The sequence below is a fragment of the Lytechinus pictus genome, chromosome 7 (assembly GCF_037042905.1).
Source record: "Lytechinus pictus isolate F3 Inbred chromosome 7, Lp3.0, whole genome shotgun sequence".
Taxonomy (NCBI): Eukaryota; Metazoa; Echinodermata; class Echinoidea; order Temnopleuroida; family Toxopneustidae; genus Lytechinus; species Lytechinus pictus.
The window spans coordinates 17,099,170-17,115,630 of NC_087251.1; the positions used below are offsets into that span (position 1 = coordinate 17,099,170).

The 16,461-nt window shown below is 36.6% G+C and overlaps 2 protein-coding genes across 2 annotated transcripts; both read left to right on the plus strand.

The window, feature by feature from the left end:
• The first annotated feature begins 465 nt into the window (after nucleotides 1-465).
• On the plus strand, nucleotides 466-4,921 carry LOC129264855 (cytosolic beta-glucosidase-like). Its single transcript, XM_054902812.2, has 5 exons — nucleotides 466-1,236; nucleotides 1,963-2,437; nucleotides 2,795-3,041; nucleotides 3,411-3,728; nucleotides 4,268-4,921. The coding sequence occupies exons 1-5, from the start codon at nucleotides 941-943 to the stop codon at nucleotides 4,576-4,578; spliced, it is 1,647 nt and encodes a 548-aa protein (XP_054758787.2). The 5' UTR covers nucleotides 466-940; the 3' UTR covers nucleotides 4,579-4,921.
• Nucleotides 4,922-12,798: 7,877 nt separating this feature from the next.
• LOC129265447 (cytochrome P450 1A2-like) lies at nucleotides 12,799-13,537 on the plus strand. Its single transcript, XM_064101380.1, has 2 exons — nucleotides 12,799-13,144; nucleotides 13,521-13,537. Exons 1-2 carry the CDS (start codon nucleotides 12,799-12,801, stop codon nucleotides 13,535-13,537), a joined length of 363 nt encoding a protein of 120 aa, XP_063957450.1.
• The last annotated feature ends 2,924 nt before the right edge of the window (nucleotides 13,538-16,461 follow it).

The window sequence follows — 16,461 nt, forward strand, 5'->3', positions numbered from 1 at the left end:
ATATGGAATAAAATAATCACAAATACTTTAGTAAATGCCGTAGAAATAAAATCGTAGATTTTAAAAGGAGCATAGCTTTCAAAAATGAAAGGTAAAGTCACACTCTTCGTCAGTGCCCATGATGTGACAAAAAAAGAGAATTCAAAATCCGTTTATATAAATATATATTATGTATGTATGTATTATGTATGTGTGTGTGTATGTATGTGTGTATGTAGATATGTATGCATATTATTCTAGGTCACATTTCATAGACCAAGCTCCATCATAAAGCTAAATTATTTGAAAAATAGACAGAAATTTTAAAGAATAATGAATACCGATGTGAAACAATTTTGTCATGTAATTTCAAGGTTTTTATTTTATTTGTATTCGACGCGATCTCGATTATTCGAATATTCTTATATTTTGATATAGATATTTTTATTCATTTAATATCAATAATTCGAATCGATGATCGTTTTCACATTCCGGGAAGCTTTTACATTGAAATGTTGATTTCCTTGACCACATCATTCAACTACTCACTTTGGCTTGTTGTTATGAAACTACGTGATTTTGAATGAAGCTTAGTTAGTTATGCTTTCATTAAATATGTGGCATATATCTATGTCAAATACACCGTGACGCCACCTGATTTCCAATTCATTATGGTCCATTTCCAGTATTCAAAATGGATATTTAGTAAAAGCTCTTATTGTTGCCTTTTTGTAAGTTGTCGATGTGGATCAAAGTTGAATAAATCTTTACGGAACTCACTGGAAAAAAAATGTGCGATCTTTGAGCTTTAATTATCCTTGTTGCGTAAGTCTAAGTTTACCAATAGGCCTAAACTTTATACTCTGTTATCCCTCCTAGCCAAATACTCTAGTAAACACAACGATTTGCCAGAGTATCATGCTATTGAATACAAGACGCATCTCAATCGGAGTGTTTCAAGATGGATCTGCTACGAATTTCGTTAGTGTTTTCTTGTCTATTGATTCCAGTGATTGGACTCGACGACGACCCAGAGTTCGTTTATCCTGATCGTTTCAACGACCCTGATCGAGATGCTTTCCTTTACGACACCTTCCCCGAAGGTTTCATTTGGAGTTCAGCGACGTCCTCGTACCAGATCGAAGGAGCTTGGGATACAGATGGGAAAGGAGAAAGTATTTGGGATAGATTCACTCATGTAGGAGGAAACGTCTACAACAACGATACAGGAGATATAGCCTGCGACAGCTATCATAAGTAAGAAGATAAAAAAGTTTTGAAAGTGTTGAGAAAAAATATACCCAATATGGAAGAAAAAGGGACATGCATTATGTGAAGTAAAAAGTAAATGTAATGTGTGAATTTTCACCCAACATTGCCCGAAATTTACACAGCATCAGGGGATAATTTACGCAGCAAACATACATGAATGTTTACTCTTAAACAAATATTCTTTGAATCTTTTTAGATGTATCGGTCTACTTTTGATATCCCTTGACCACATTGTATACGCCAAATTTCGTTGTTGCGTAACACTCTCAGAAAAACAAGGACAAAGTTCTCGTCACCATGGTGAACGCAAGCACATAGAAAAAATACGTCGACTCATCTACTCATCTTGTTTTTTAGGGTATGTGTATTGGTAATTTTTGGTGTCCCGGGATTTTTCATAATAATTTGCAATGTATGCTATCCCAAATAACCTCTTTCATGATTGTATAAGAGGGGGAAATCGGAGGGTGATGGAAGTCATAACAGACAATAAAGAAATCGTGGGTGAGGTCGATACAATAAGGGACACTCAGGAAGACAGTACGGCAAATAAAGAGAGTACAATATTCATTGAGAAGTTTGGTTCAGTTCTCTTGAAATCAGGAAAAGCATAGAGTACGAAATAATAAATCAAAACACCTTTCGAACAGTAGGCTAGTTTGTTGATTCAGTACATTGACACATTACAAATCCTTGTAAAATATATAATAGGTACAAGGAGGATGTTGCTCTGATGAAAGCGATGGGTCTCAAGTATTATCGCTTCTCAATCTCTTGGCCTCGAGTTCTTCCTGATGGTACTCTCAACAGCGTCAATGAAGCTGGCATCGCTTACTACAACAACCTGATCGACGAGCTCCGAGAGAACGACATCACACCCATGGTCACTCTCTACCACTGGGATCTACCGCAGGCATTGCAGGACGTCGGTGGCTGGGCCAACGATACCATCATCGATCACTTCAATGACTACGCAGAACTATGCTATCAAAGATTTGGTAGCCGTGTTCCTTTCTGGATTACATTCAATGAGCCGTGGATAGTCACTCTCCTAGGTCATGCAATCGGGTACTTTGCCCCAGGAGTAACAGAAGATGGTACAACCATCTATGTGGTGGCTCATAACATCATCAGGTCACACGCAAGGGCGTGGCATACATACGATGATACCTACAGGCAACTACAGGTGAGCCATCTTCTGAATTGTAGAATCTTGGAGATTTCGGATCAGCATGGTCCAGCAAAGGTTTCATGCAGCGGTTTCAAACGGTTTTAACAGTATTAATTTTGTTTCTGTCTTGAAATTCTATTAAAATACTTTCGAAATCTTTAATGATCCTAAGAATGTTTTGATAATTTTCTTGAGCTCTCGTAATAATATATTTGAGGTATACACTGAGACATGTAAATAACCAATACTCAAGATAATAGCGAACCTAGGTTTACAATAGGATAATTGCGTATTACAATAATTGATGTCAAGAGACACAAAATATTTGTACATTTATTTCGTCTACCTTTTAATTTTCCGGTTGCATTATAGAATGGTCAAGTCGGCATCACATTGAACTCGGATCATGTAGAACCTTATGATCCAACCAATCAAGATCATGTCGACGCTGCTGATCGATGTTTACAGTTTCACTTTGGTTGGTGGGCCAATCCAATCTTTAAGAACGGTGACTACCCAGATATCATGAAGACATCTATTGCGAGAAAGAGTGCTGCTCAAGGTTTCGCCACGTCCAGACTCCCTGAGTTCACCGAAGAAGAGAAGGAATATAACAGAGGTGAGAATAATTGCCCTGGCTTGGGGTTTGTCGGGGGAGTATAAAGATCCAGTCATGGGCATAATTGTCGGGGCCGGGTCCAATATGATTTTGATGACGTCTACGATCTAAACTTTAATTGAATCAATAATCAATCATGCGTCACGTCATCTTCATCGTCCACTCCTAAATCTAAAATGACGTGCTCTTATTTTCACGCCATCTCGTTGTACGATCTAAAGATTCCCCCACCATCTATGTTGAAATCTGTAGTCAACAGGGGCACTCGACTACGATGACATCCAAGATCATTGGACTTGGATGGCATCCATTCTATACTTTCTAAAAGTGTAAAATGACATAATCCATTTTGCTCTGCTCTTGTCTAAGGTACGGCTGATTTCTTTGGTCTGAACCAGTACACAACCCTCTATGCGAACAACACACCTGAAGATGACACCAGCCCACCTGGTTACCTTAAGGATCGTAATGTTCTGACCTTCGTGGATGATGACTGGGAGACTGCGGGATCATCATGGTTAAAGATTGTTCCATGGGGCATTCGAAACATTCTCAAATGGATCGATTCGCAGTATCAGGTGCCCATCTACGTCACAGAAAATGGTGTATCCACGCATGATGTGTTTGAACTTGATGACGTCATCAGACAGAAGTACTACAGGGCATATATCAATGAGGTCCTTAAAGGTATAACAAATACTTTTTTTAGGATTGCAGTGACTCACTCCTACAAAATAATTTTTCGTATTCACATTCTGTAAATCAACATATTCTAGATTCTTTCTGTGCTCCTTTCTTCCCGCCTGTCTGTTTTTCATTCATTATTTTCTTCCTTTTTCCCCCAGCTTTATTTTCTTTTATGTCGTCTTAATGTTTGATAGTGTCGAAATTGATTGTAACAGAGCAATGACATATGCAGCCTCCAACAACGTCCTTTTGTACATCATTTTGACCCTGTCTTATATTCCAGTGGTGTAGGACGCATGCCTCATAAATGGCAGATCGTGGTTCGATGGAAACATTGCCTTTGGTGATGGGGCTATATAAAACGATTCCTTGAGATTTCTATAGTCATTTTTAAGAGGGCGAGGCGAACCTCTCTCATAGGCTACTATTCGAAATTCTAGCCCCCCCCCCCCCAGATCACCACCCATGGTTAATCGTTTTCTTTTGGTAAACAATTGTTAATATTCTTATCATCTTAATTATGTAATGTTTCATCCTAGCAATCAAATTGGATGGCGTTGATGTAAGAGGCTACACTGCATGGTCACTTTTAGACAACTTTGAATGGGCCTCTGGGTACAGTGAAAGGTTTGGGATGCACTACGTCGACTTCGATGATCCAGAGCGACCTCGAACGCCAAAGAGATCTGTCTCTGTATACTCCAAGATCATCGCTGACAATGGGTTCATCAAAGAGGTACCTACGACCCCTCCAACAGAATACACAACTGCAAGTGCGCCATCTCTCAGCACGCTGAGTGTAATCATGGGCCTCTGTTTCTGCGCTCTCGCAAACATCTTGACGAAATAAAACTTTGTTAACACCTCGTTCCCACTGTTGTACTGTACATCCGTTGGGACTGGTTTTTCTAGCTAATCGCGAAAATTCTTGAGCCGCCCAAATCTTTTATCTCCAAAAACAAAGATTGCCATGACTGACTTCAAGATCTGGTAAGATCTGCCACGATCACTATATACGGTTACTCCACGAATTAGAACACGGTTTCAATCGGAGTGCGAATCGTGATAGTGGGAAATAGGTATAAGCAGTTCAAAGGTAATAACAATCGTTTTCATAATATCAAGCAGAACAATCGCCAGTCATATTGATAAACATTGATCATGCATAATTGGAATAAAATTTGAATCTATTATGATGGTCATTTTGGATCTAATGTTTATTACTGTTTGTGGAAAAACAAGCAGGGGTGAGCTACAATAAGAGGGGGAGAGTGATTTATCTTGTAAACAGAGGTGTTAGATGTTAGAAACGACGAGAAGGGGGGGGGGTTGAGAAAGACTGGAGTGGAGAAGGTAGAAGAGGGGATGAGTTGGTGTAGAGAGGGGTGAGGGTTGTGGTGAAGGCGTTTTCGTTGGAAGGAAAAAAAAGGATGATAGAGATTGAGAGAGAGGCGCTAGAGGAAAGGGGTTATGGAGGGAGGGGTGATGATTGAGACAAGGAAAGAGGGAAATCAGACTTGAAATGGAGAGGGAAGTAGGGAAAGATAGACAGACGATGAGAAATGAAGTAGGGATAACTGGAGAGGGGGAGGGGCAGAGAGATATCGAGAGAGAGAAAAAATGTGCTAAAGTCTTCTTTCATCTTGGCTTTTAGTATTTAAGTTTTATTCTTATTTCCTATTTTATCATGGTAATTGGGGCATAATAGTTTTAAAGGCACATTTAAAGGGTAATTTTATAAGAGGGAGTTGGCATTGTTTGAGTGAAGAGATACATGTTAGATGGTAGGCCCTATGACAGGAGTGGCTTTGAGAGAGAAAATATATAAGAGGGGGAGGCAGAGATTGAGGGGCAAGAGGGATAGAGAGAGATTTAAAAAAAATTGAAAGTTAGTAATTCAGCATTGGTATGAATTATAGATTTATGTATGCATATGCGATGACTAAGAGGGCGCTAAACTAGTAAAGATCACAGACCACGGGCCTAAACATTTCCAATAGACTCGTGTGTTAAAGTGGCACTTATAAGAAATTCACTAAAAATTAGGACGAAATTCGGGGGTCGAATGTTTACTACCAATGGATATGATATATATATATATATATCTGACAATCCATATCTGACCAGAAAAGGGTCCCTCGACAGGCTCATTTTAAAAATAAATCGGCATTTATAAAGGCATCTCCTAAGGGATCAGATTCATCACCTGAAACAGTAAAACAGCCCTTATCCTTCCGCCAGTCAAAATATTGTTCCAAAGTTGCTGATATTTCTTCCCAATTTAGGAAAAGGATGTTCAGTAAATTACCAAAAATAGAATCAGTGTTAGATGGACAATCATATTCATACACTTTGTCAATCAGCCATATCAGAATATAAAAAAATGAGAATGGGTTGGTTCGAATGAATATCTGCTGCCTTCACGTTGTTAGTAGGCCAGTTTGACCTTAAATCAGTGACTTATTATTTGACGCACGGGGCAAAAATGAAACTTGCCAACCCCCTACCCGACTGCAATAACTTCATCTTCTTTATGTTATAAAAAATAGGGCAAAGCGACGAAGCGTCGAAATTTGATTCAAATTTTGATTCGTAAAACATAATATCTCGAAATAAAATAAATATATACAGGTATATTAAACGGTAATTAAGTGGTAAACGTCAATATTAAACGGTAAAGATTGTAAAAAAAATGATATTAATAAACAGTTAGCTTGGTTTCTAGTTTGAAAGATTTGGAGTAAAATTAACGAATTACTTCATAATTAAACGAGACCTTATTTTTAATTAGCCACGGCAACAAATTTGTTTAGACTTAAAAAGCTGTGAAATCTTAAAAGATCCCGAAGAGAAACATTCGTGGATGAGTAGCGAAGTGACAAAGCGCAAGTCATTTGGATATTTTGATCCTATACAGATTACAGAAAATTAATTTATAGACCATTTACCTTGTGTATGATAAAGATTGTTATTTTTCTGTATTTCACATTTTCTGTTTCTCCTTTGTATTTCCCGCGCCCGAAAAAATGCCCTCAGAGGGTAAATGTTTTTGCAAACTCAGTACCCTGATTACGACAATTAAAATAGTGGTTACAGAAGACAGGGCGCGAAATTTGACGATTCTGAAAGGAATCATGCAATTAAACAAAGCGACCGAGCTTTACAAATTGTTATCCTTATTAGCCTCAAAAGTCTAGTTCTTATTATTCATCTTCAAGTGGATATATATGTATACACTAAAAACATATTTAAATGTTTTTATAGTTTAAAGGGTTGTGAGAATGTAAGGAAATCTTCTGTATTCGACTTTATGGTTTATGTGGTGATTGGTGCTTTATAGTGCGGTCAGTTAGACCCATCCTGTTTTGACTGCAGACCAAAAATCTACTTTGAGCTTTTATTGTAGACACATGATATGATTGTTTCCTGAATGTAGGCTATAACGGATTTCCTCGAGTATTTCTCTCACTATGAATTAACGTCTACGGGACATCAAAGCAGTAGTCTTGAATGGTTTTCCAGTTTGGGCTTTAAAAATAATAAAGCGGGAAAAAAATGAAAAAGGGGCATCCATCGGATTAGATAATGAAATGTAGGTGTTTCCATGTGATCTTAATCTTTTATTAACAGAAATTCCATTATATGGAATATTTTTTTATATTGAAAACAAAGTCTAAGAATTATACTACACTGGTAACATAATGAGCGTGCTAGTTCAAACTAAATTGCGTGCAAAACAAATGCGTATTTCATTTAAACCAGTATAGGTTACCAACTTAATAGGTTGGTTATCAATTCTTATGAAGAGTATAAGAATGATAAAACTTGAAAAGTTAACTAAGCTTTAATATCTCAACCAATCAAATTAATTTACCTGTGGGATTTTAGTAATGGAGCTAAGAACAAATTAACACTGGTATATTGATGATGAAAGTTGGTACCCATTTATGGTCGGTTGGAATGGAGAGGTAAACTGAGAGAAAATGGATTCGAAGGAGTGTTATTACTTTGGCCTGCACTTGATTATAATATTACTGGTTCCCTTTTTATAGCTAGGCCTATCGTTATTAGGGCAAGAAAAAATGATGGTTTGTAGCTGTTGCTTGTTTAAGTTTGGCTCTTTGATTGATTGATTGGTTGGTTGGTTGCTTGGTTGGTTGATTGATTGATTGATTGATTGATTGATTTGTAATATATATAAATCTTTATGTATATTACAAATAAATAATTTAGTAGCAGTATAGGCATTGAATCAATAATTTCAACAAAACGTATTACTCATTAAACAAAATGACAATTAAGTAATGCAGGAGACCTCCACCGTGAACGATTAGGCTAGATATTGATGACGGCCACGTAAAAAGGTACATATTTTTTCATTTATTTCTTCATTGTTCTACTCATGACACAATATCTAACACTCTGCGTTGTATGCTGACGTCAAGTTTGATTGAATAATATAAAAAAAGGGAGTTGGTCCCATATCTAGCTTTACCTTGGTATCCAGAAGACTCATATCATGGTTATGAACTTATGACGGCCGCGCCCACAATCTCTCCAAGGATTCTTGAACAGCGCCCTCATTTACTGCTCTCTGAGCAGTGATTGTAGTGCACTGATACCTGAAATGTCACTGTACTAATTACCATGATTAGAAGTTTGTCTTTGATGAATATACCTTGTTCTTCGTACCTTGAAATTCTCATCAATCTGATTCATTAAAGTGTCATGCACTGTTGGTATGAATTATTTTCATTGAAATCGGTGCGATCTCATTACGTGTGCAAATACATGTAGGAGAGAATGCAAACGATAAAGCAATTAGATAGAGGGCTTTCCTGTCTGGTATCCTATATAAACGCTTCAACTGACAATGATTTCCTGATGAAAATTGCAAAATTGGTGACCCGCTTCTTTTATCATAGCCGAAAGTGCTCTACGTGGGAGTGATTTGATATAAACATAAGCGTCTATCTGTAGGTATTCCCCCATCATTGTAGAATTTAATGTCAAAATAAATAATAAAGTATGTATCTGTAAACAAGAACATACATGTGTAGTCGAACAATGAAACTACCACCATGCCAGGCCAATGCGATCGTCATTTTGTGCCCTCCTACCCATCCCGAAAAAAAAGGAAAATCCTGGATCCATCCATAGGTCAGACTGAGGCAATGTGTCGAATAAAAAATAGACGAAACGGATGTCGAGGGTGTGATCTTCATTTCGACTGGAAGGAAGGGGAAGAGGAAGGTGAATAGGCCTTTGAAGTTAAAATAAATAACGATGGAGACGACAACGATGACGACTAAGACAACAAGTATACAACGCAAATGTGAAAACAGACTGAGCACCCCCGCGTCTGCGTATGATTTGGTTTATCAAACTTCAAATAGAAAAGGATGGTGTTTTTCGATTATTTCAAAGCTATTACTCTAAAGAACAACTATCATTGCTATTTTGATTAAAGACAATACAATCCTAATGAAAATTCATACAAAATTAGTTTAGAATTATTGCAAAATATAGCAAGGTAATTTTCTTTCCTTCATTTTCATTGTGACTTCATTTTAACGAGCAAACAGGCTTTTTTCCCAGCTAAATGCTCACACAAAGGTGTTAAAAATTTGCTCTCATTCTATGCTAGTCTACATATACCGTGTGGGTTAAAAAAAATTGACACCTCAACAATCCCCAATTAAAAAAAAAAATGTCATGAACGCATAATCATTATATATGGCTAAAAACGAGTATCTTCTCCCAAATAATTTAATACCATATTTATGTGGTATGTCTTCACGCTTTTACAATCAGTAAGTATTCTTGGCAGTGATGTAAATTTTGATTTGCGCCAAAGTAAAGCATGCCTGCAATGAATGAATCATGATGTCATAATCCTACATGAGTTAGTAAACCTATTTACAAACCCATTTTCAATGAAATTAAATTTAGAATTGATACTAAAAAGAGTTATTAGATAAGTATTATGTAAATTACTGAAAAAGTGTTTTGAAACAAAAATAATTATTTAATGCAACCCTTGTAGGATCATGGTGATGGTAGGATTGTGACATCACTGACATCTGAATTCATCCATTGCAGTCATGCCTTATTTTGGCGCAAATCAAAATGCAAAGAATACATCCTGATCATGACGTATTTTCCCCTTAAATTTGGGCTTTGTGAGGTGTCAATTTTTATTATTATTATTTTTTTTAATCACACGGTATATTTAGGTTAGTGTTGGAAATCCTTTTGATAAGGGTATCAGTCACTTCATTCACAAAAAAATTGTAATTTTATCAATTTGGACAAAAGGTGCTAGTCGGCGAAATATGGATGATTTTACTTATTTTACTTATTTATGACGAAGTTGTCTGAATCCTGTCTGACATGGTTTGATTGACAAAAGGTTAAATAAAGACTAAATGTTTCGATGGCGGATTTCTGGTTTTCCAAGGTCGGTTTCACAACTATATAGAGGTATGAGACTTGTAAAAAAAAAAAAGTAATGCTGGTGTGAAACACAATTGGTCTACATTCCATCGTCATTAGGTGATAAATATATTGACCATTGTGGTTACCAGAAAAATATGTTGTCGGAGTTAATACAATTACAATTCAATAATGATATAAAAATAGATCAAATGATCATAATGAACAAAACTGAATTATGATTTAAAGTGAATGCAACGTTCCGCGTGTGATGAATAATGATTTTTTTTTTAAATACAAAATTTTGGTAATTGCATGACAACAAACAAATCCGAAACAGACAAATTGATTAATAACGACCTCAGTGTTACAGGCGATCCGTATTGTCATGATCATTAATAAACAATGAATGTGCAAAATAATTTTCAGATCAAATTGGTTTTGAGTATTTAACAAATTAAACAAAACGAAGAGATGCCGAGATTGTTATCAGATAAATTGAATTTAGAAAAAGATTGACATTGGTAACAGATTTGTATCTGCATAATCTAAAAATTATGTGGATTATGCATGCTTTATGGTGATGATTATTATGAGCTAGTACACTATACATGCTTTCAATAAGAAAAAAATGATCTGTACTTTGAAATGCACAAACAATTCTAGTAATCATGTTGAGTATTATATGAAATCAAATAATAAACAATCGTCATTATCTTCAAGGAGACCTCCAAGTGCAGTATATATACAAAAAACATTGAGAAGTAAAGCAGAAGGTAAACAAATTCATCAACATCGAGGGTACCTGAAGTTTTCAAACAAGAGTAAACACAATTTAGTAAAAAAATCCCTTGAATTCTACTATTTTTTCTTTTTCCTTTTAGATCTAGAATCGTACTCACTGACTTCTCTGTGATTCTATATATGTACTCTATATTAAAAAGATATGCCCTTTTTTATATAAGAATTGGAATACATAAAAAAAAGAACTGTTTTATTACTAAGTTTGCTGATGGTGACGAATAAAAATGTAATTAAAACTTGAACTGCGATATTTGGAATCTAATTCACTTACTGTTCATCAGCTGTTGCTATGTCAGAAATCCTCGAACGAGCTTTCATGTCAGCAAGAATATTTGTGTGAAAAGTAAAGTTTAATAAGTTGTGAGGCAAGCAGTACGGATCAATCATGCACATTTATTTTTATTTCGATTGTATGAGCCCATTTTTTTTTACATTCAGCGAATAATAATTTATGATATAAGACATGTCAGGCGAGATTTAAAAAAATCACAATTCGTGAATTTATAAAGCCGTGTGTTTTTAAGCAATGGCTTGTTGAACTTGAGGGAAGGGGCTGGGTTCCAACTTATTTTGAGAACATGTTTTAACAATTAGGTTATTTACATTTCCATCAAAATGTAAAGTAATTTTCAAAACAAATCTACAAAATTGTCCATTATTCACTTTTTATAAACTCGCTTTCGAGTTGCCAGATATCATAGGCCCTAATTGTGTACGAAACTAACTTCTCCAGCGGAAAGGTCTCTATCCATGTTATCCCACTGTTTCGAAGAAATTAGAAGTAAGGAACGTGTAATAAGGTTGAGTAAAAACATAAATATTGAGGGTGAGACATAACGGAGGGGGGGGGGTTGGAGAATCAAGGAGGAAGAGAGAGGGTCGATCTCGTCCCCTTCCCCACCTTTCTGTGACATTAAATCTAAAAAAATAGCAGAATATTGACTATTGTGAGGAAGAAGAGAGACGGAGGCATAGAAAGAGAGAGACAAGAACTAATAAACAGTCAGACAGACATACTGAAAGTTAACAGACAGAGGGAGGGGGAGGGGTAAGTGTTGGTTTTAAAGCCTCAACCATGTTGAAAACTAACATACATGTATGTAACTTATTAAACAGTCAATAATTTTGATCAAACCTAGATTCTCCAACAACGACATATTATGTCAATGTATGTGTCTGATCATTCCATGGATATACCAATTTCCTATTCTGATAAAGCTGTATGTTTCCAGGGTGAGAAAACCTTGGCAACGGAGTTCTGTGAAAGGGAAAGTTCTATTGCGTGTGAAAGAGAAATTCCATGTCTTAACAACCAATCAAAACCCACTTATCAACCCGTACCGAAGCACGCACCCACATCATTTTCCCCAAATATGGAAGAAGAGGGCGGGCAATAAGTGAACAGCAAACTTTACGAGGTTCTCTGGTTATAATTGGTGACACGCGCAGTGGGCTTCTACGGACCGGTGGCACATAAACACGGATGACACGGACCGCGATGTTTGTGTTGGGGTTTTCTTGATAGTTATTTACATATATAAACAACAAATAGGAACAGATTTTGGACATTGGTAACCAGTCAGACTCTTAGCTTAGAGCTATGATGCTGAACTTCATCGTTAGGAATAGAGCAACCAGATACTGATACCGAAGTGGATTCCCCAGATAGATAGCATTTCTCTTTCGTTGAGTTTATTTCACTCCAGAGCTGCATTAAGTTGGTGATATGAATCCGATGCTTCTGGAGAAACATTAATAACGGAGAAAGCACTAGATTTAGTTCATATCTTCTTTTTATTTTCATGGTGACCAGTCAAGAGTTTTCACCATGATGGTTCTTGGATTACAAACGATTCTCCTCTTTGTGCTGACGACTCTCGTGACGATGCTGGCAGTGCGGTGGTACCGTCAGAGGTCTGGTTTACCCGGGAAGCTTCCGCCAGGTCCGTGGGGCCTCCCGCTGATCGGCAGCATATTCAGCTTGGGTAAACAGCCTCATCTAACCCTGATGGATATGGCCAAGAAGTACGGGAATGTCTTCACCCTCAACCTAGCTGGCCAGCTGGTTGTCGTCCTCAATGGTTATGAATCTGTCCGGGAGGCGTTGGTCAAGAAAGCTGGAGTATTCGCTGGTCGTCCACATCTGGCACTAACTCAAGAACTTACCAAAGGACAGGGTAAGATAGTCATCTCACATTCATTTTCAATATCAAGTGTTTTTTTTTTGTTCCGTCACATTTTTTTTTCATTAAAAGTCATCACGTAGGCCAATTTATAAATATTTTTGTCCAACATCGAATCATGTAACTTCGTAAACCAGGTTATCTCTTATTTGTGTGGACTCTGCTCAAGGGTATGCTACTCTGTCATTTTTTAAAGAAGTAAAAAAACTGAAGATTACTATCGCCAACGTCGCTAGTTCACGATAACAGTATAAAAGAACACAATGAAACGCCCCCCAGAAAAAAAGAGAAAACTACCTGTGACAAAATGTATAGATGGTACTGTACTCATATACTTGCAAACGAATTATTAACATTCTTGACTTTGTAGAGACAATTATTGACTGAGAAAAAATGAAATATTTACTCTACCCAACTCCTAGCCAATTCGCTAGTTTTTAGTCATACCAAAATCAGAATATTTTCTCAAATTCTGTAACTTCTCTGTAATCTGTCCTCGACTGTATTGTTGGAAGAAATATATAGGGATCGATAATACCTAACTGGGAGATAAACCTTTTTGTTGGTATGTTCATAGACCTACTACTCTGAGAGAAGTAGGTCCATGGTATACTTCTATAATCACCAGAAAAGGAAGAAGATGTTTGTACACAGATTTGCAGCCGTTTCATCAAGTCTGTATTTTGATGAATAGATAGTCGGCATGGACAAGGTGGTGATAATATTTATCTTGCACTTTCGGCACGTTTCAATACAATTTATATCGTTTTGATCACAATTCATGAAGATGGACTTTGGCATGTATTCAATAATTCAACCGAATGTAAATGGTGTATATTAGCCCAGTAATATTTGCTATTTGATTTGAAGTGATTGAGTATTTATTATTGAGTACACTCTAAAAAATATTGGGTAAAAGTGCTCCATGAAGGTAATTGTGTGTCCAACCAACATTGGGCATTTTGGGGGGGCATTTTTTATGTATCCAGTGTTATGACAATTCTGCCCATTCTAAAGAAATTGCTGCTTATTTTTTTAACCTTACTGGACAAGATGCTTCGCGCATTTGGTAAAATACTGCCCCAAATTGGTTGGACACATAATTACCCTCGTGGTGGTAAAAATTTAACCAAATATTTTTTTACAGTGTATAGTATGCGGAGGTAAATAATAAATGCTATCTCATTTTAGGCCGATAGATCCGTGATGTCTTTATAAATGTGGCGGATGGGGGGGGGGGGGGGTAAAGGCAAAATGAAAATATGCAACAATGTCGAGAAATTGAGAAACTATGCGTTCTAAATGTCCACTAATTGGATACGTGTTGTCCAAACTGGTTATTCACCTCTAGCTTTTCGATTTTTGTCCGGTGCTCTTAATAAATCGATAAGGCGGCTTGTTACGGAACATAGTTCCATCCCATAGCCTACTGTACAATGAACCGCAGGATAGACGTACCCACTGGTAGTACTTTCGTTAGTATTTAAAAGTGTCATGTTAATCGATAATATTGAGTGAGTCACAAATAGCTAAAACAACTACATCGGCATGTTCGTGTAGGTAACAGCAAACTCGTTGATTATGACAAACTGGTTGTGATTTATGACTCTACCTTGAACATAATTAATTAGACATGTGTTGGTACCATAGCTATCAATTAATCATCTCACACCATTTTGGTATGAATTTAAATCAGCGTCTGCATCCAGTATGCATTTAAAAGCAACCTATAAAAAATAGCTCATAGGAAGAAGAAAAAAACCTAATTCCCGCCAAATCTATGTGAGTGGCTGATTCGGCGACTTTTCATATTGGCATCCCGAAAACTGCATTTGTTAAACAAATGCAACAGTGGAAAGTAGAAAATAAAGGCAAATACATTGTGATGTACATAGATAAATCGAGGCATTTATAGAGTCAGAGTGTAACAGACAATTTGGTATAAACATGATGGAATTATACGCTCTAAAAAAATTACTCAATATTGATATCAACAGATCAAGGAAACGTGAATGTCTTTTTGGTTTAATAAAAAACTTGTTTACACGCTGTTCCTGAAAATTTACCCATAAAATACTCTTTTAAACCTGGTATTTCTCAGTAAATGTTTCAATGTACATGATGCTGGGTAAATAATCGTATTTTAAAGTGTTAATGTAGTTCCAAGTCTACAATGTGTTTCGACGAGGTGTATAAGTCAACATGATTTACATGTCTGCGTTATTTTCAGTTGAGCTTTAAAGACGTTGAAGTGGTGGCTATTTGTTTGTTGTTTGTAACGCACCAGTCTGATAGGGTGCCCAGGTCCTAACCAAGTAATAGCCTTTGTTATGGAGATAATTAGATTGTAAGCAATAAAAGAGAGATTACGTCATAAAATGGGGACCTATTTAACCGCTCTCTTTATACTCAAAATTGACTATTGTATCGCCGTTCGGTCTATAAGAGTGGAAATGTTTGGATCATACTCATAAAAAACAAGACACAGGGATTGAGACTTTGAACTGGGGTTGTTACAACAAAAGAAATATTATCTCCTCAACAGCTTCTTGCACGTTCAATCGGATTGTACTTCAAGAACAAAATCAATAATACAGCCCCCCATGATGACTAGTTCTATTCCTCTGTTGATTCGATATACCCCATGGTTGGTTTGCAAAACCTCACTCAGAAAATGCCAAACTCAATATTTGACTAAAAATGTGGAAGACGAACGCTATTTGGAGTGGAAGTAATAATTTCATGTGTCACTCGACACAGATTAACTAATAGCCTCCATATAAGAGTGCAACGAAGTTCGTGATTACTTTATCCTATTAACTCAGGATGTTGTTTCTGAATTAGCGTAGACCAAAGCTACGTATATGCCTACGCTAAAAGAGGTTCAAGTTTGCACACTATGCAACACTGACAACACCTTTTTGGTGCACAAAGTTACAAAAATGCAAAAATTTGCACTTTCTCTTTAAAGATGCAACTGAATGATGTGTCATATATGCACTAATTGCTAGTACAGAGACCTCTCCTATGGATTCAGATTCATTATAAATGTAAAAAGAAACCCCATTATTGGTAACTACACCCTTGTAACGGTGCAAAAAAAATCCTTACGGTCAAAATTCCACCCAAATTGGAGCTAACAGTGTTGTATTTCAAGGGTGCAAAATTGTACTTTTTTCCTTCTGTACAATGTTCGACAAGTTACCAACTGTTAACTCCATAAACTGATACCATTTAGAGTTTACACACCTTTGTAATATCGCTGTCTATACAAGAATTGGGATTAAGGTTTGTATTTCAAAAGATAAAGG